Source organism: Melitaea cinxia, chromosome 4, assembly GCF_905220565.1.
Source record: "Melitaea cinxia chromosome 4, ilMelCinx1.1, whole genome shotgun sequence".
NCBI lineage: Eukaryota > Metazoa > Arthropoda > Insecta > Lepidoptera > Nymphalidae > Melitaea > Melitaea cinxia.
Window position 1 is genome coordinate 5,667,189 of NC_059397.1, and position 20,359 is coordinate 5,687,547.

The 20,359-nt window shown below is 31.8% G+C and overlaps 2 protein-coding genes across 2 annotated transcripts in view; one reads left to right on the forward strand and one right to left on the reverse strand.

Moving 5' to 3' along the window:
- LOC123670042 (zinc transporter 1) overlaps positions 1-7,044 on the forward strand; it is a 37,371-nt gene extending 30,327 nt beyond the window's left edge. Inside the window, exons 9-10 of the mRNA XM_045603550.1 lie at positions 5,412-5,557; positions 6,091-7,044. Of these exons, the coding sequence (XP_045459506.1) occupies positions 5,412-5,557; positions 6,091-6,136 (192 nt within the window). The 3' untranslated portion in view covers positions 6,137-7,044. The remainder of the gene's footprint in view (positions 1-5,411; positions 5,558-6,090) is intronic.
- A 3,737-nt stretch (positions 7,045-10,781) lies between these two features.
- On the reverse strand, positions 10,782-20,133 carry LOC123670043 (glutamate receptor ionotropic, delta-2). The gene is made up of 9 exons (XM_045603551.1): positions 19,963-20,133; positions 19,747-19,844; positions 18,220-18,405; positions 17,888-18,051; positions 17,603-17,772; positions 13,746-13,939; positions 12,508-12,800; positions 11,765-11,948; positions 10,782-11,570 (listed from the first exon to the last, which is right to left on the reverse strand). Exons 1-9 carry the CDS (start codon positions 20,039-20,041, stop codon positions 11,283-11,285), a joined length of 1,656 nt encoding a protein of 551 aa, XP_045459507.1. The 5' UTR covers positions 20,042-20,133; the 3' UTR covers positions 10,782-11,282.
- Positions 20,134-20,359: the final 226 nt, after the last annotated feature.

The window sequence follows — 20,359 nt, forward strand, 5'->3', positions numbered from 1 at the left end:
AGACGTGTAAATTCGGTTTCTATTTTTAACCGACTTCCAAAAAAGGAGGAAGCTCTCAATTTAACTGTATTTTTTATGTATGTTACTTCAGAACTTTTGACTGAGTGGACCGATTTCTACAATTTTTTTTTTAATCGAAAGGTGGTGTGTGTCATTTGGTCTCACTTGAGTTTATTTGAGATCTAGCAACAACTTTTCGAGTAACATAAATATTACATTTTTACTTGACTATTTTCGTCGACCTACGTTGTATTATACCGCATAACTTTTTACTAGGTGTACCGATTTTGATAATTTTTAATTTAATCGAAAGCTGATAATTATCGTGTAGTCATATTTAAATTTCATCGAGATACATTCATGATAACAAATTTTTGAGTAATCTTTAATAACGCGTATTTACTTGACTATATTTTCGTCTAACTTTGTTGTATTACATCATGTCGATGTAATTGAAGTCGGCTTTTTTTCCTTTGCGTACAAGTCGAACTCGGTCCACCCACTCAAAAGTTCTGAAGTTACATATATACAAAAAAAAAGAAAAATACAGTCGAATTAAGAACCTCCTCCTTTTTTGGAAGTCGGTTAAAAATCAATCTGATACGTATTATTATTTTCTGTTGGTGTTCAATAAAGTGTATTGTTATGTTATGTCATGTTAATCAACCACTTTTTAAAAAAATTTAATCGATTACGTAATTTGCCTAGCTAAAAAAACATAAATAAAATAATAATTGAAAAAGTCGCCTTCATGATTTTTGTAAGAGTACAGTACATAATGTTTGAAATTGGTGTGATTTATTTAGCTATCTTTGTGTAATTATTGAATTTTTATCTTGTTCCAGCTTTTTCAATTGACTTTCTAATAGTTGTTCTTCACGCAGGCGGCTTTTCTTGTTTTTTTTTTAATTATAATATTATTTTTAACCATTGTTATATCGCCGCAATTATATGTTAATTAATTTATATAACCTATACCTATGTATTAATAACTGCGACAAACATGACATTACAAATTATATAGGTACTACGGCAAACATTTTATACTGTGTATGTACTACATTACATATATATACTATACTTACACTATGTACTACATGTATACACTATAATTATGTATGTATTTCATTACCCATTCTTACACACACCTCAACCATGTAATTACATACCTAATTCATAAATAAAGTACCTAAGTATTTCGATAATTACCCACAAAAATATAGACATGTATCAAGTCACAAAGAGTATCCAAGTCAAAATAATAAAACATAATAATAAGTAGTTTACGAAATTCAATAATAGTAAGCCGAGTTACAGCAATAGCAGAACAAATTCAATAAAACAAGCCAAATTCAGAAAAATAGCACTATGCGCTATATGTACTCGTAGTCAATATATATAGCTGAATAGCCGGCGCACGCACACTAACAACACGACAGTCACACATAGAAAAAACGGGGCGGAGATGGCGCGGGGCGCGGTAGCGGCATGCAGCGCGACAGAAACATTTTATTCAAATACCTATTTTTGAAAAGTCTCTTCGGTACCCTTTCCTCTTAAACATAGGTCAAGAAATGTAGTCTCGCGTGACCAATTCCTAACTTACTGTCAGTATTACCCCTCTACAAGTCACAATCGGATTCCTTATATTTAGAAATAATGAAGCTCTCTTAATACAAACAACTTCCGTGCAGTGGATTCTAAAATTATTAGAACCTTACTAAAATCTTGGACATATTTTTTGGGATTGCAATCATTCTTTTACTGTCACTTCCATACGAAATTTTACACTTTTTTAACACTTACATGTCCTTTATTGAAATTAGGGTCAGATTTTTATCTATTAATGTCACTTAAATTTTCCAAATCAGAATTTTCTTTTATTAAAAAGTAACTGTAAATAAGCATTAAATTAAATTTATTATACGAGCACTAAGAAACTACGGCACTAAAGAATTTAGCTACCCCCTCTCTTCCCGTGGGTGTCGTAAGAGGCGACTAAGGGATAACAAGGTTCCACAACCACCTTGGAACTTAAGAAGCCGACCGATGGCGGGATAACCATCCAACTGCTGGCTTTGAAATACACAGGCCGAGGACGGGCAGCGGCGTCTTCGGTGCGACAAAGCCAGTACTGCGGTCACCAACCCGCCTGCCCAGCGTGGTGACTATGGGCAAAACACATGAGTTCACGTTATTTGTGGCGTAAACTTGTGGAGGCCTATGTCCAGCAGTGGACTGCATAGGCTGTAATGATGTAATGATATCCATAGAACGGATAGCAACAGTACTTATGACAAATATATTTAATTTTTCGTATTTAGAATTTTCTTTCAGAACTATTCTAGTGACCTTCCCAAAAATGTAAACAAAACTAACTAACGATTAAAGTATTGTATTCCATTTCGAAGAAAGGTTGACTTTAATGAGTCTTTCAATACTCATTTGCATTAACCTGCGTATGATAAAGCGTTGTAAAATGTTTCTGAATACTTTTTGGTTTTTGTGCGAAACTGCGATAAAAATCTTGATCATGCGCTTGCTTTTGTTCGCGTGCAAATTACGTCTTTAAAATATACCGATTATTTTGAAACATTTACTGCACGTAGATTTAACTCGTCTACCAACCATTACTTGCCTCGATGTAATTGCATGCTATTTTGACATTCATAATTTTTTGTTTTTAATTTAATAACTAATACTGACACAATGAATAATATGTCAAAAAGATATATTTATCATGTTTGTTGTTGGTTATTTTGAGTTTCTGATTGTCGGCACTACTGCAAATACTGTGATCACGAGTGCACTCAGTAACCATAGCGCATAGTGTTATTGAACAAAAAAAATTTTAACCTACTATAATATTAACGCCACAATAAACACGAAAATTGCGAGGACGGAGAAATTTCGCACACTTATATAGAGAAAGAGTGCAGAATGCTAATATTTTTTTAACATAATGCATAAACATTAAATCAATAAAAAAAAAAACATAACGCACGCGCACACGCACACATATATACTATTTTGGTTATTATTATAGAAGTAGTCTTTGACAACATAACCTCAATAATGTTCAAACTAATAATTTAAATTAATTGCGGTCGAATTTCGACCACTTTGCGACCACAATTTATAACAAAAACCCATTGACATGTTTAAAAAAAAGTAACAATTAAATTCTTACCGACTTGTCTTGGCAGAATCTACATTCCAAATCGGTGCTAGCTTTACATTAGTAAAATAATTTAATAACTAATGATGTTATAAAATAATGATGTACAAGTCATTTTGAATTATATTTAAACAAAGTTAATTTTTTCAATATATTTTTTTAACACTTATTATTACAATTTTATACATATTTATAATTCGCAACTTTAAATACAGCTTGATAATTAATTGTTGTATAAGTCATATCCAAGTGGGAAAATGGCAAGAATAATTCTATATCATTTATTTAATAATAATTGATACGTTGTTTCAAAATAAAAAGAAATGAGTTTCACTGTAACCATATTTTGGTTATGAAAATCTGAATGGTTTATTTTTTTTTATGCAGGAGTGAACGTAGTGGAAATCCCCAAAAACTCTTCTTTATTATTTCAGTTTTTCGCTTTAGACACAATAAGGGTACGCTAATATTTTTCAAGGAGATCGTCTAATGTTCGGGACAAACTGCCGTCCTCCGACATCGACTTTTGAAGAGTTTATGTGAGACTATTACCTCGATCAGTGAAGATTATTGATATTTTTATGTGAATATAGATGTGATATTTTGTTAATTTGTACAAATATTGTTCAATTTTATTGTAAAAAAAATCAATGTTAGTTTTTTACCTTAATGGCCAAAGTGTACTTTTTGTATGATAAAATATACTAAAAACAGTAAAATATGTATGCTTTTGATTTTTCTACTATACGACACAAAAAAAAAAAAATTTGAAGTTTACCTACTAATATCTAATATATAAAATTCTCGTGTCGCGGTGTTTGTAGTTAAACTCCTCCGAAACGGCTTGACCGATTCTCATGAAATTTTGTGTGCATATTGGGTAGGTCTAAGAATCGAACAACATCTATTTTTATACCCCTAAGTTATGGGGGGGGGGGGATAAACGTGGTTGAAAACATATATAGCAAAACAATGTTTGCGGGGTCAGCTAGTATAATTATAAAAACGAATCAAGAGCTCACAGGAAATTTAAAAAATATATATCACATGGATAACCAAATAATATTAAATTGAATCTTTAAAGATTTAAAATAATTTAAAAGAATTAAAACAAATCACTGTAATACGAATTACATAGTAAGAATTGAGTAGCATGAAGTATGATACAATACCTCCTCGTCACTGATAACGTATCGATTTTTAGATATTCGTTGTTAACTAACAATTGTATAATTTTGTACCAACTAATGTTATAAATTATAATTTCAATATACCTATTACACATTACTAATTATTATACATATATTTATGTTTTTGTACATAACGTTTTTACCATAATTTACCATGACATAAACGATTTTTACAAGTATAATTATTTTGACAGGTAAATTTTTTAAGTGTATATTATCTGTGGATGAATACATTATCTGTGGTATGATTCATTTAAATTCAAATGAGAAGGAATTTTAAAATGTATTATTTTAAAATTGCTTTGTCGGCAAGAAATTACAAAGAATACTTCGACAAATAAATACAATATTTATTATTAGAATGCTACTTAATGCTTGTATTGACCGTTGTAATTTTTTATGAGTAATTTTCTGAAATTGACTTGACCTTTCGTTCTATGAAAATTATAGTTACATAGTCTGCAGTATACCTATCAACGTTATTAAATTGTTAAGTATTTTACTATGAATCAAAACGAATGATGACTTAAACAATTTTATTTTCGTAATAAATAAAGTATTTGTTTTCCGATGTGTACATACTATGTGTATGCGTGCCCGAATCCGAAAGGACTACGATTTTTGAAAAATACTCTAAGTTTTTGGATGTTATTTAACAAGGTGACTTATTATTATTCTGACATTAATAAGAAAATAGTTACCATATCACTAGAGCCCGCTTCCTATATTTAAAAAAAAAAAAAAAAAACGAATCGTTTTGCTAATTTAATTCGTTGGTAAGTCGTTTTTGGATAAGGGAAACCGACCTAAATTAGATTTAGTTAACACTAGTTTTGAGCGTATCATTCACAGTAATGTAAAATTTCCATTTAATTCTAAAACATTTATGTGTAAATGTATTTGTGTGTATGTGTGTGTGTGTGTGTCCAAAATACTTAAATACGTATTTCATGCATTTCATTATTATTATTCATACATATTCATCTTGTGACTAATCCATTGCCGAGTTACAATGTAAACATATATACGTTTGTTATTTTCAGAAACAAAGCACACCATCTCCAACGGTCACGCCGTATTTGTGCAGACAAAGGAACATGGGTTCCAGGACGGATTCGATGAATTCAAACCTCGGAGCTAACGGGCAAAGTGGAGCTACCACGAGGAATCTAGACGCCTTAGAATGCGGGTGAGATTACGTGTCAAAGATATTTTGTCAAATAGTGCTTAATACTGTAACAAAATATACCGTATTCTGTTATTTAATGTAATAGGTATAATTTAAGCAATAAATATATAAAAAAATGTTATTTATAAATGATAAGAAGAAATAATATTTCAAAATTATAATCGCGCGTAGTATCAAAAGTGTATATAGAAACAATCTAACTATCTACTAATTTAAATATTTATATCATCATAAATTCGTATGGGTTTGCACATAAACAAATTGGTTTATTTATAAACAGCTTCAGGTTCAGCTTTTTGGATTTTCAAACAATCTTTTTAAAACACTATTTCAAAATAGCTTTTAAAATTATTGAAATAAATTTTAAAACTTTACCTAAGCTGGAAAGTTCATTTAAGCCCGTCCCTGTATTCAATAAACGATTCGTTTTGCTCACGAATCGTTCAATTTCAAAAAGGTTTTGTTGTATTGTTAAAAAATAGGGTATAGTTGAACAAAAAATATTTTTATACAAAGATTTTTTTTGTTTCCAGTTCTCTTTTGCCATCGCCAATGGCAGACGGACGCTTGGCGGTGTGACAGGGGGCCGCATAATTACCCCTACACATTTTATCTGTGAAATTAAAACACACACACACACAAATAAAATCACTCACACATAGGTAACTTAATAAAGTAAATCGAATGAATGGAGAATAAATAAATGTAATCACGAATGAAATAAATTTAATTAATTTTTATCAAAAAATATAATTACGTTTAGATCTAGTAAGCGAGAAAATATTTTATTTATTGGTTTTATATGGATCGGTTATTTAGAACGTTCGTTGTTATGTTGGTTTTTAATTAAAATCGGTTTTCATGACGATAAGACCGTATCTACCTTTAAAAAATTAAAGTTTCGCACTCCGATAATATATTAGATAAATAATCGTGAACTACAATGTAAAATACGATAAAGTAATTTAAGAATATTAGAATCGCTTGAATTAAAATAAATTTTGAAGAAAAAAGAAAAGATGTGTTCGTAGCCGTAAGCGTTTTACATCTAATGTATCTGTTGAAGCCCTGTTCCTAACAAAAAGTATTCGTTTAAATAACCGTTATGGTTTTAAATTAAACGGTTCTTAACCAAAACGAATAGTTTTTCGAATTTGGAAGGTTTTTAGGAAATGTACCAAATGTTGTTGGTAATATAGAAATCATTTAAGTAATAGTGATGTAAACACATAATATAATTTAAAGTCTACAAGACAAGTATGTCAGGGTTAATAGATTTTAAGCGATATTATAAAAGATTAGACTTAGTTTTTACATTAAGTAAATAGAATAGTTTATTTTTTCTTTTATTGTTTTTTTTTTTTTTTTGTACACAGCCTAATCTTTTATATTATCACGCCTAGTAATTACAAACACGAGTCTTTTGTATAATTTCAATTTTCGCAATATTAATTGTATTATAATAAAAAAAAAATAGTACAAAATTACAATATTAATGCTTTTTTAAATATGCAACATTATTTATATATTGTATGTATATTTAATTTATGAAGTTATACTATACAATTAGTTTTTAAAAATCACAAATTTTGTATAATACATACACGACATATAATATATACACGACTAAACCCTCTCCTATATGAAGATTCTATACCCAGCAGTAGGATGTTACTGGCTGAATAACTCAATCGAAAATAAGACTATTTCGTCTTACTTGTACTAAAATATCTTCGTCCAAAGTAAATTTGTTATATTAAAAAAAAAATACAAAAATACTTTTGTCTGCGCATCTAAATACATAAACATGACACGGTTTCCTTTCAAAGCGTGCTTCTTGACATGTTGATAGTTTGATAAGATAAATATATCTAGTTATATAAGATCGACTTACGAGTGCGACTACTTCAAACATAGTGTAATAGTTGAATATTTGCAGTATTAGGTCAAACAATAAAGTTTATATGACAAAATAATCGCCAAGTTTCAAGACGTAAAATTTAAACAATAACCGTAAAAATCATGTTGTGCAGACTACAGATCATATGTTATCTATGTTTGCAAAATTTTCAAAATAAGGTTTTAAAAATGTGATCTGATACAACCGACCTTCATGACAGAACAATAATAAAAAAATATTTAATAACTTAAATAAATAATAAAAACTAAATCCTGACTATTCCATTGGAAGTAATCCAAGAAATTAATAAATAAGCCTATTTTTATCCACCATTTTAGTAAAATTATTATTATCATTTCGGTAAAGTAGTTAATTTTTATGAACCGTATTTAATAATTAAATCAATTAACGTTAACGTTTAATTCTGTAGCGAAGGTGTAAACAATTTAATTTTATAGTAAATTAAGCTTCTGTATATCAATAAATATAATATAGAATCGTTAACTTATTTAAAATAATGTAAAAAACGCGTAACCGGTAGTTACGACGATCACACCAAATATAAGTGTGCATTTAGATAAAAATAATATATCTTTGTTCAGAAACAGTTCAACGTGATATAAATATAGCGTTACATTTTTCTTACTTAAACACTGTGATGTGGGGAACTAGGTTTAAGTAGTAGTGATGAGCTAGACTTATAACGTTCGATTTGTGGATTGTTTCGCATCAAAGAATCCTAAAATAAAATTCACTTTAAATTTTTTTATTTCTTAATTCACCAATGAAGCGTGTATGAATGACATGTTATTTATGAGCATACAAAATGTTCATTAATTTAATTTGAAAATTTCAAAACATTAGCTCACTCGTTCAAAAAAAACTATAAACTTAAATTTAACGTAACCGCACGGTCATGTCACATTTGTTTTTGGGTTTTTTACATGTTCTCTTTTATTATTTTATATTCTAAATCCTATTAATTAGCGCTATACTAACAAATAGTTCAATTGAGTTAATCTATAAATTATCAGTAAATCTATAACATATAGCATAAGCTTAATCTAAAAATGAAGCTTTTAAATTTTTTAATATCGTTGTTGAAGAAGAAAAAAAAAACAATTATTAGGTCTACATTTAATTATATTTACCTGAAATAGCTCTGAGGCTCCAATATCATAGAGTTAAATATTATAGTTTTCATTATCACATTTAAATCAGTAACAATTAAATTTAAAGTGGCTTGCTTATGTTAAATTGATAAATAATTTTATTGTATACGCTAGAATGTGCTTATAAAAATAGTTTAATTTTTTTACTGTCGTACAAAATCTGCTCAAGATGGAGTAATGGTAATTTTTCATATTCTTTTATTTAAGTTTTTTATTTTATATTTTTTTAATGTTTTCCTAAAAAATTATAAGCATAATAGGCGTGACGAAAGATTTTGAAAATCTCTTCCGTAATGTGGTACACATTTACTATTTACGAAAAAAAACTTTATTTCGGTAATAAACTTAAATTTAAGGAAGTTTAAAACTATGTTTCTAATATGTTTTCAAAGAGTGCCCCAAAACGGCTGTAGGTATCAATGCGTCGGCTCTGACGTCACGCTTAGGTAAATATATCGGGCGCGTTCCACCTAAGGCCCACAACGCCATCGACCACGACCGCTGAAAAAGAAAACCGCTCAGGTGAAACGATAGAATGGGCGCCACGGGTGTTGCGGACGCTTAGTGGAACGCGGCCGTGAATGAGAGTATTGACAGCTGACAGCGGTGTTTAACTAAGCTTGACGTCGGCGTCGTGTGCTGTAAATTGTATTTCAATCAAAATGGCCGATCGCAGTATTGTAATGTTTTATTTTATTTAAAAATCATGATAATCTTATTATTTTAAATAAAACTAAACCAGTATTTTGGATTTTTTAATATGAGTGTTCCCCTAAAATCATGAAATTGACGATTTTCTAATACTGTCATCATGCCTATTGTACTGAAATTTTGCTTACACATATTTTGTATGAAAATCGCAGAATATATATAGAGCATACATAGAAAAATGGATTTTATATATGATATTGTAATTACTGCGTAACTATATATCACTGCTCAATATATTAGGTCGGGGATAATGTTTCTTCGTTCAAAAATGGCGTGAACTCATGTGTTTTGCCCAAAATCACCACGCTGGGCTGGTGGGTTGGTAACCACAGGGCTGGCTTTGTAGCACCGAAGAGGCTGCTCCCCGTCTTCGGCCTGTGTATTTCAAAGCCAGCAGGTGAATGGTTATCCAGCGATCGGTCGGTTTTTTAAGTTCTAAGTCGTAGAGGAACTATGTTATCCCTTAATAGCCTCTTACGACACTCACGGGAAGAGAGTGGCTATATTCTTATTACCGTAACCACACAGCAATCTCAGATCTATCTAATATCTTAACTATTCAAATATCGATCTGGCTCCACTTTTTCCCAAAATGTCATCACGTCTATCCGTAACTGGGTAACCAAAGCAGAATGCATCTAACATCAAAATTTCCCGACTCAAAACTCTTAAACCAGTTTTGTGCTACTCTAACTGACACTGCATTAGGTTCATAAAGGTCACAAATTTTTTTCGTGTCTTTAGGCACATTTTTCCTATTTTTAAAGTAAAACTTTAAAATGTACCGAATTTCTTCGTTGGATTCACCCATTTTGGCGTACAGAAAAACAAATGAAAAGTGGCGGGAAACTGTTTTAATACTTTTAAAATTAATTTTTAATATGTCACCTTTTTTGGATATCAAAACCAGCCAGTTATAAACAATACACCCAAAAAGATTTTATTGCAAATTTTAACTAAAAAATACAAAAACTTTTTCCCCGACTTGTTATAATTTGTACATTTATTTTTGTCTATGTACAAAATATAAATTATTGTTCATTCAGGCACAGCCTTTAAGTAATATTAAAGTCATTTTTACCTGTTTAATCTGCATCTTATGTAAAAAATGACGACTACGTAAAATGTATGTAACATTTTAAGAAGTAATTGGTTATCTCACTTAATAGTTCAAGAAGTTGGCAAGCTTTTGAAAACGTAAAAAAATTCTGACATGTAATTTTTTACATTTAGATAAAATTATTTAAACATCCAATGGCTTAATATTATTTTCTGGTACTGTTACATGTATTATTTTAGAATAAATTATTATAAATAGGTAAATTTCATATATTATTATTTACAATAAGAAATTAAGTTTAAATTAAAAGATGTTGATCTTGGCTTGAATGTAGTGCAATGTGGAAATGTCACAGTTAATAAAAATATATAATAAAACAAGTTTTTGTTTTTCAGAACACATTTTATTTTGTGCTTATCTGCTCCGATGTAAGATTCATAAAACTGTGCTAACTTCTATACAATAAACAGTTGAGTAAAAATAAAAGAGTACATGTGCTTCAAAACTACTTAACATTCCGAAATATTTTATACTTAATTATACTAGAGAGGTTTATCCATGATATATTTTTTTACTTATTCCTCGATAACCAGGCTATCCTATACAAGAGGAATATTTCAAATCGGTCAAACAGATTCTGAGATACCCTCTTGAGTGCGCTAACTCAAGGGCGTAGTAAACAGTTATTATGAATATTAAGAGATAGGGCGACAACGCTTTCTTGTATCTGCCTAAAATCTTCTTAATTTTATTCCACGCAGTGTGAATTCAAGATCCAAAAAAGAAACGTCTAAGTAGATTTTTTTTCGACTGTTGATTTAAGTTATTTCAGAGATCGTCGTAGCATGTATAAGTCGCTTAATATAGTATCATATATATAACTTATTGATACAGAAACGCAGAAGGCGTCCTAACAGGAATTAAACGGATATCCCCATTAGTTGTGTGTGCAACGTAATATTCACGCCCGTTAATAATCCTTCTTTCAGAATTACTATTGAATTTATATTTTGAGTTTCCAAAGAGCGAGTCATATGGCGGAGGATTGGTATCATAATAGTTCCTTAATCGGAGAGCTTTAATTCTTTGTTTCTTTGGCTTCCTTGGCGAAATACCAACATCTCTATCTTGAAAATTTGTGCTCATTGAAAACCGGCGCTTGAAACATATCTAAAATAAAAATGTAATAAAAGTTTGCTAATGAATGTAGAACATGTTTTCGTTTCATATTAAAAATAAATAGTATGATATATAATAAATAATTCTTTAACTTAACCTTTGCTTATATAGAGAAAGAGGCATATCTATGTCCAGTAGTGGGGTATTACAGACTGAATCAATTAATAAAATCATTAGCCACTGACCTCACCAACAAACACTGCAATGGCGGCAGCTAATCCAGTCATCATAATAACATAGGTCATCATGAGGTCACTGTTGCGCAGTTGGCGGTCCTTTGATTGTAGGTCGAGAGGACATATTCTTGCACTTGGCAAGTCTTTAAGCTGCAGAAATTTTACTATTCCAGACTGGGTCAGATAAAATAGTCTGCAATCAAGTTATGGGCAATTTAAGTTATGAACAAGTATAATTTGTATAATTATTTTTTAGTTTTGTTTTTATATAATTTGAAATTAAAAAAAAAACATCCAAGCTATACGGACATACGTATACGTATAGGTAACGTAGGTACAACATTTAACGCTGCATATTTTATAAAATCGACCTAAAAATGGGTTTGATTATTTATTTATTGATCGACAGCTCGGGATGAGTATTTGTATTTATGGTCGTTATCTGCGTGTCGCTGTGTCGGCCCTTGTTGTTTTCCTACCACGCCTCAGAGCACGTAAAGCTGTCGGTGCCTTTTGTTACCATAGACATCTGATAGCGATCTTTGCTCATAGAAAAAATATATTCGCAGTAGAGCAGTGTGGTCGATGAAGTTCCAAACTTTCTCCATGTAGGAGGAAGTTTGGAATCTAATAAGAGGCCTAATGCTTAGCCGTGGGATATTATTGGCTAAATCATCAATCAATCCATCAAAATGAAATGAATTAAATAACTGTATTGTAAAAATACTAAAGTAAATGCTACATTTACTTACACCCTATCAAATAATACTCGTAGAGTACTATTCTGCGGGTAAGCGAAAGCTCTTTGTTCTTTCATAAAAGGATAAGTAGCAACGACATAGGGACATTTATCGGACTCCGCGACTCCCTCCTTCGTTTTCTTCAAATAGTCTTCGTACATAAGGGTGTATATCGCCGCTTGTTCCTTGACTAGTACCGCTCCGCCATTGACCATGGGTAGATAGTCTTCATCTTTGTTTACAAATTTGAACTGAGCTCGACCGTTCGCTACCATTTTGCTTAAATAGTAAAGATTCTCTTCTGGCTACAGACAAGGTAAAAATAGAAAACATACATGACGTTTATGAAAGGATAGTATCAACAAAGAGAGTGTGTACATTTAATAATTTTATATAAAACTAGCTGTACCTACCCTGCGCGCGTTAATACGCTTTTTAATTTTATTTTTTGGTCGTACCAACTCGGAAACCTTTGTCGTTGTTGTCATGCACAACACATTGCTGAAGATTATGACATAATCAAATGCATAGTTTACGATTCTATAAAGGTCATACAGACAAACATTCATATATATATATATATATATATATATATATATATATATATATATATATATAGATTAGATGTGTTATTTTTTAATATTATATCAAATTATTAAACCAAATCTGATTAGTTCTACCGTCCCCATACTAGGGTCTGTTTAAATAGTTACTATTACAATGGTATGCTTTCCAATAATACCATTGTAATAGTTTGATAATTATAATAAGTCGATCAATGTTCGCAGTTGAGGCTTTATTTTCGTAAACATCTGAAAACATTCCTGACCTTTCATCTCGTTCTCATCCCTCCTGATCTCATCATCATTAGGCCTTGATAAGTTGTATTAACTGTTTATCTACACAGACCGCTTTAATAAAAACAATAGTCGGAACCAGCAAATGCCGGTTATCGAAGTTACAGTTACCTACTCATCAATTTATATCCTCATAACAATATTGTTATTATAATAAAAATAAGAAAATGAAAGAGAATACTCGTACTTTTGTGCAGTTTTTTAGCTTAGTATAGTTTATAGTACTCATTATACACACCTATTTATATCTATATCCATAAAATTACGTAATATATGTATATGTATTGTTGGTAGCTATTTCGTCAAAGAACAACAAAATAATTGATTTTTAATCGATGCTCGAATAAGTCAAACAAATGCAAGTACCTAAACGAAAAAAAAAAAATACCTTACATTTTCGATAATGTTATACACGGGTCCTCCTTCAGGTGCCACCCAGCGATAATTCTTCTTATATAAATCTTCAGGTTTTTCAATATCCAGTGTAAATTTAGACAAGGTGAGAAAGGCTGTGAGATTAGCCGTATAAAATGCGGACAGAAGTATTACAAACAACCACCAAGTCGCAAAAAGTACTCGTGTTGTGTCTATAACAAGACATAATTTATTTTGTCATTTTTTACTTTCTAGATATATCAAATCCTTAAATATGCTGATATGTCATATAATTGTATTTTGTAATTCCATACCCCGTTATTCTTGGCAATAATGATTTGAAATCTACGAGTAAACTAATTCTGTACTTTTACAAAATTTTTATTTGTTAAGTACCTATATCAAATAATATTTCGATTTAGCGCGTCGTATAATTTCTAACAATAAATAATCTATAATTTTTTTTAACATGTTCCTTATTTTTTTGTTTATCAATTTGTTTCACAGGCTTATTATTTTATAAGTATTTTATAATTTGCCATGTATAAATTGTAAATTGTAATGACATATACGAAGTAAGATTTTAAGTCAAACAGCATGTGTTCCAATATTTCATGATTCCTATTTCCACTTACCTACTCGTTATAATGTCCAAAAAGTACTGATGATAGTAAATTACAATTTTCGGGTTACGTAAACTGTATGTCATAGTTACTAACTAGCCCGTTGGCGCAATTTGTAGTGACCCTGCTTTCTGCTCCGAGGGTTGTGGGTTCGATTCCCACCCCGAGTCTGGGTGTAATATAAATATTTATTTATATATTTATATATGTATTATTTATAAGTATGTTTATCGAAAAAAAATGTAGCTATACCAGTCGGCTGTTACCTATAACACAAGCATTAAGAGTTGGTTATTTTAGGAACAGACCACCGTCTGTGTATAGTGTAGATATTTATTTATTTATATAATAAAGAATTTGTAAACCGTAAACTTAATTGCGTCTGTGCCGGATATCTATACAAATAAATAAAATAAGAGTGTCTGCTTGTAATATTAAAATAACCGCTTTTTACTAAATCCATATGTATGTATTACACGTAGGGTTGCCAACCGTACTCTAAAATAGAGTATTGTACTCTTTATCATGTTGGCGTACTCTATAATCTATAACGCTAATAGAGTATACTGAAATACTCTTTTTTGCTTCATTGAAATTGATTAAAAATGAGCTCTTGATCTATATAAATTTAGAGTTTGGAGTCATACAATTCTTTTAAAAACCATGAAAAATTGTTATGTGCTGCAAAAAGTACGAAAAAATACCTTTTTAAAAATATAAAATAAATTATACTCTTTTTTGGAACTCCGTACTCTTTATTTACCTACTTTGCAATCAGATATACTCTATTTCTTCTAATAAAAGTTGGCAACCCTAAAACACGGTACATATACCAAAATCACATTTTTTATAATTTTTGTCACAGGCACAGCTAGTATTATATAAAAGCGCGACAATAAGTACATAGATATACATTTATGTTCAAGGTTATATATTATTATATTCATATTTGTAGGTACCGTATGTAAAAAATAATATTTTAGAAGGCATGACAATGAAAACTATAAAATAATTTAAAAAAAAATGACGTATTTTTGTAGATAAAATCGTTTTCATGTTAATCACTATTATGATTGGTCTTTGGTAATCCGTGTCCATATAAAAGGGGTGTGACGAGAGAGTGATAAACGACTTCCACCATTAGTGACGATAACATCGGACATTCTGTTCGAATTGGTTGTGATTTAGGACCGCAACACATTTGAAGCATTAATGGATATAGTAAAAAATAATTATTTGCTTCTTAAGCATTCGTGGCAGAAATAATTATAGGGAATAATGAAATTAAAAGAAAAATTGTATTGACGTATAACATTATTTACACTAACAGTTATATCTATATCTATCTTCTATCTATATCTATATTCTATATCTATAATCTATAATATATATAATTGTGTTTGCTCACAAACGAAAAAAAACCGACTTCAATTTCATCGACGAGTAATACAACGTAGATCGACGAAAAAATAGTCAAGTAACTACGCGTTATCAAAGATAACTAAAAAAGTAGTTATCAGATCTTGTTAAAATTTATATGTGACCACATGATAAACATCAGCTTTCGATTAAATTAAAATTTATCAAAACCGGTACACCCAGTAAAAAGTTATTGCAGATTTTCGAGAGTTACCCTCGATTTCTCTGGGATCCCATCATCAGATCCTGGTTTCCTTATCACGGTACCAAACTAGGGATATCCTCTTTCCAACAAAAAAAGAATTATCAAAATCGGTACATCCAGTAGAAAGTTATGCGGTATAATACAACGTAGGTCGACGAAAAAAGCGTCAAGTAAAAACGCATTATAAGATATAACTCGAAAAGTAGTTGTTAGATCTCAAATAAATTTAAATGGGACCAATTGACACACACCACCTTTCGATGAAAAAAAAATTGTCGAAATCGGTCCACCCGGTCAAAAGTTCTGATGTAACATACATTAAAAAAAAATACAGCCGAATTGAGAAGCTCCTCCTTTTTTGGAAGTCGGTTATAAAAAGCGAAAGGTCACTCACCATGAAATCTCCGAAACTATAACACCTACGAACTTGAAATTTAGCAGGTAGGCTTCTTATAGGACGTAGACATCCGCTGAGAACGGATTTTACGAAACTCGACCCCTAAGGGGGTAAAACGGGGGTTGGAAGTTTGTATGAAAGTCCTATGTTTTAGAAGTAAGAGACTTGAAATTTAAAATGTATGCTCTATATATGATGAAAAGGTGTCCAAATAATGTATATTTAGAAATCAACTCCCTTTTGGGGTTAAAACGGGGGATGGTAGTTTGACTCATTCATCACGAAATCTCCGAAACTATAATAGCCACAAACTTGAAATTTGGCAGGTAGGCTCCTTATAGGACGTAAACATCCGTTAAGAACGGTTTTACGGAAATCGACCCCTAAAGGGGTAAAACGGGAAATTGGAAGTTTATATGAAAGTCCTATGTTTTTGAAGTCAGAGACTTGAAATTTAAAATGTGTGCTCTAAAGAAAGTGAGGAGGTGTTCAAATAATGTATCTTTAGAAATCAACACCCTTTTAGGGGTTAAAGCGTGGGATGTTAGGTTGACTCACTCATCACGAAATCTCCGAAACTATAATAGCCACAATCTTGAAATTTGGCAGGTAGGCTCCTTATAAGACGTAAACATTCGTTAAGAACGGATTTTACGAAACTCGACCCCTAATCGTATGCTCTATAGATGGTGAGGAGGTGTCCAAATAATGTATCGTAATCTACATATATAAAAGAGAAAGGTCACTGACTCACTCATCACGAGAACTCAAAAACCGCTGGGACCATCCAGTGTTTTTTTTTTTTACTCCCTCCAGGATGGACAAAGATGAAATTTGGTAGGTAGGTAGATTATAGTAAGTAGACGTCCGCTAAGAACGGATTTTGCGATATTCCACCGCTAAGAGGGTTTAATTGAGGATTATAGTTTGTAAGAAACATAAATAGCAGCTATAAGTTCGCCTGATAGGTTATTTATACTGCAGCCTGAAAATAAAGCTAAAAATGTGGTGTATAGAGAGATTTTATAAAAATAACTATTCAGCTAGGCCTATTGCAGTCTACTGCTGGACATAGGCCTCTCTAAGTTCGCGCGTTCGTTCGTTCTTAATAGTTTACTATTTAAAAATTCTACAAGGTATTTCCTCGTTATTTCTTATTTTAAATTTGACTTTTTTGTCGAATATGAATTATAGGAAACCTTTTTATTGACGTTTTACTTGTTTGACTTACTTGCATCAGGAGCAAGAGTTGTGCCTTGTTTAATAAAGGCCCCGTAGACAAACCACACACTTGGACTGAGAGCAATATATTTTTCATTATCTTGTATTAATTTTGCACGTAACCATGTCAAAAAAGTTATGCACGGTCCATAGCATATTACCGCCGCGAGTATTAAATACCTGAAAATTTTATATTTCTAAAAACATCATAGTGTTATGAGTTAATATACGTTACGTTTTATAAGTACTTGTATTTATTTCAGTCAGGTAAGTAAGATTTAAATTGTTCTTTTACCAAACGTAAGTCGCAAAAGGTGCTAAGAGTCCAGATCCAGCTGCCGATTCCTTGGGCCGCTTTAACATCATCAGCCATACACCTTCATCAAGCTCAAGCGAAAATTTAACCATATTTTTGTATTTCAAAAATGTTGGTATGAAAGCCGCTGCCATATCTACTTTCTGATAAATAATATAAAAATAGTGTCAAGTTAATATTTAATACTTTCTCACAGGCGTGGATTAATTGTTTACATATTAAAATATTTTTAATATAGTATAAATATATAGATCACTATATTACACATCTAATAATAAGATATATAAGTAGGATAATATATATATACATACGCTGCTATTAACTAGTCCTATTAGAGATAACTCAGATTTTCGATCAAATACAATGTTCCTTTCAGGCAAAACTATTTCAAATGTGAAATTAAATCTTTGTTGTAATATGGTCATAAGAACAAAAGCAACACCATGACCAACTAATGTACCATTTTCTTCTCTTTCGGTCCAACTCATTGGATAATCCTAACGAAAATAAAACTTGATTAAAAAAATTAAATACTTCGATTACTCTATAATAAATTTCATTAAAAATATTCAATTCAGCCTATGCAATACACTGCTGGACATAGGCCTCCCCAAGTTCGCGCCAAACATTCCGGTTTTCCGAAATCCTCATCCAGCCACCACCGACAATCTTACGTAGATCGTCGGTCAAGCGGGTCGGAGGGCGCCCTGAACTGCGTTTGCCATCACGCGGCTTCCACTCCAGGACACGTCTGTTCCGGCGGCCATCGGTCCTGCAAAAAGGTGACCAGCCCACTGCCACTCAACTTGCTAATTCCGTGGGCTATATCAGTTACTTTCGTTTTCTCGCGGATAATTTAATTTCTGACCATCCCTTTGAGATAGACCCCAAGCATAGCTCGTTCCTTTGGTTAAACGAATTTAAACTTGTGGACTAGTCACTTCGTCAATGTCCACGTCTCGACGCCGTATGTTAAAACAGGTAGGACGCTTTGCTCGAAAACTTTTGTCGTCAAGCATTGCGGAATCTTCGAAATGAAGACACGGCCAACGACCTGCCAAACGCCACCCAGCCCAACCGAGTCCTCCTATCAGCTTTCTTCTCGAACTGGTTTTGGCCTAGTTGAATGGTGTAGCCTAGGTAGACATAATCCTCAAGAACTTCGAGAAGGATACCGTCAACCGATACCGGTCTGGGTATAACTTGGTTGTTAAACATAATTTTCGTTTTGTCTAAATTAACACCGTAACCGACTTGTCGGGAGGACTTGTTTAGGTCGCCCAGCATTTAGCCTAGCTCATCCAACGTCTCCGCAAAGATAAGGATATCGTCAGCGAAACGAAGGTGAGAGATGTATTCGTCGTTGATGTAGATAGATGCCTCGTTTCCTCCAATCCATATAGTATTGGTTGGCAGCCTCCCGTATCCGATTCCTAGCACCCTCTGCCGCACCGCTACCGCGACCGCTGCCGTAGCTGGGAATAGTGGGACTGCCGGGAACTGTGGGCCGAAATTCTTGACGCGAACTCATAGTTTTTGCCCATAGTCACTACGCTGGGCAGTCGGGTAGTTGACCACAAGGTTGGCTTTGTCACACCGAAGATGCTGTTGCCCGTCTTCGGCCTGTGTATTTGGAAACCAGCAGTTGGATGGTTATACCGCCATCGGTCGGCTTAAAAAGTTCCAAGGTGGTAGTGGAACTGTGTTATCCCTTAGTCGCCGCTTACGACACCCACGGGAAGAGAGGAGGTGTCTATATTCTTTACTGCCGTAACCACACAGCAAAAATATACGTATTAATATTAAAGCTAAGCCTTAATTAATTATGTAACACTTACATTATAAGTAGCAACTTTAATATGTTTCCCATTCAATTCATTTTTTAATCGTTGTAATTCAGTTTCTTTGGCTGAAATTTGCGCAGTTGCACCTGCATCTAAAAATAAATGTATGTAATGTTCATTCAATATATATATATATATATATATATATATATATATATATATATATATATATATATTATCATTTAATATATATTAAAAGGCTTAGGTTACTAGTGAAAACTTGGTTGAAAGCATTGTCGCAAAAACTGGCATTGCATATTGTTGCAAGAATTAGTTCTGTTCCAGTCATGGCATGATAATACTTATCATCGTATGGTCGGAATTGAAATACCGCGTCGCGGTGAAACCGGTATGCGCCTTAGACAATATCACGATATAATATGTAATGCACGTAAGAATTATATTGATAAGCCTAGATTGATAATTATAGTTTAAAGTCACAATGAAAATTTTAAGTCTGTTTGTTTGTTAATGTGTTTTTTCTGTCTTATAGTCAGCAATAAATCATTAAACTATCATATAAATTAAGAATCATGAGGGAATAGCAGTGACCGTAAAAGACAATGATACTGCAAGCGGTAGCTTAATATCAGTTTATATCATACGT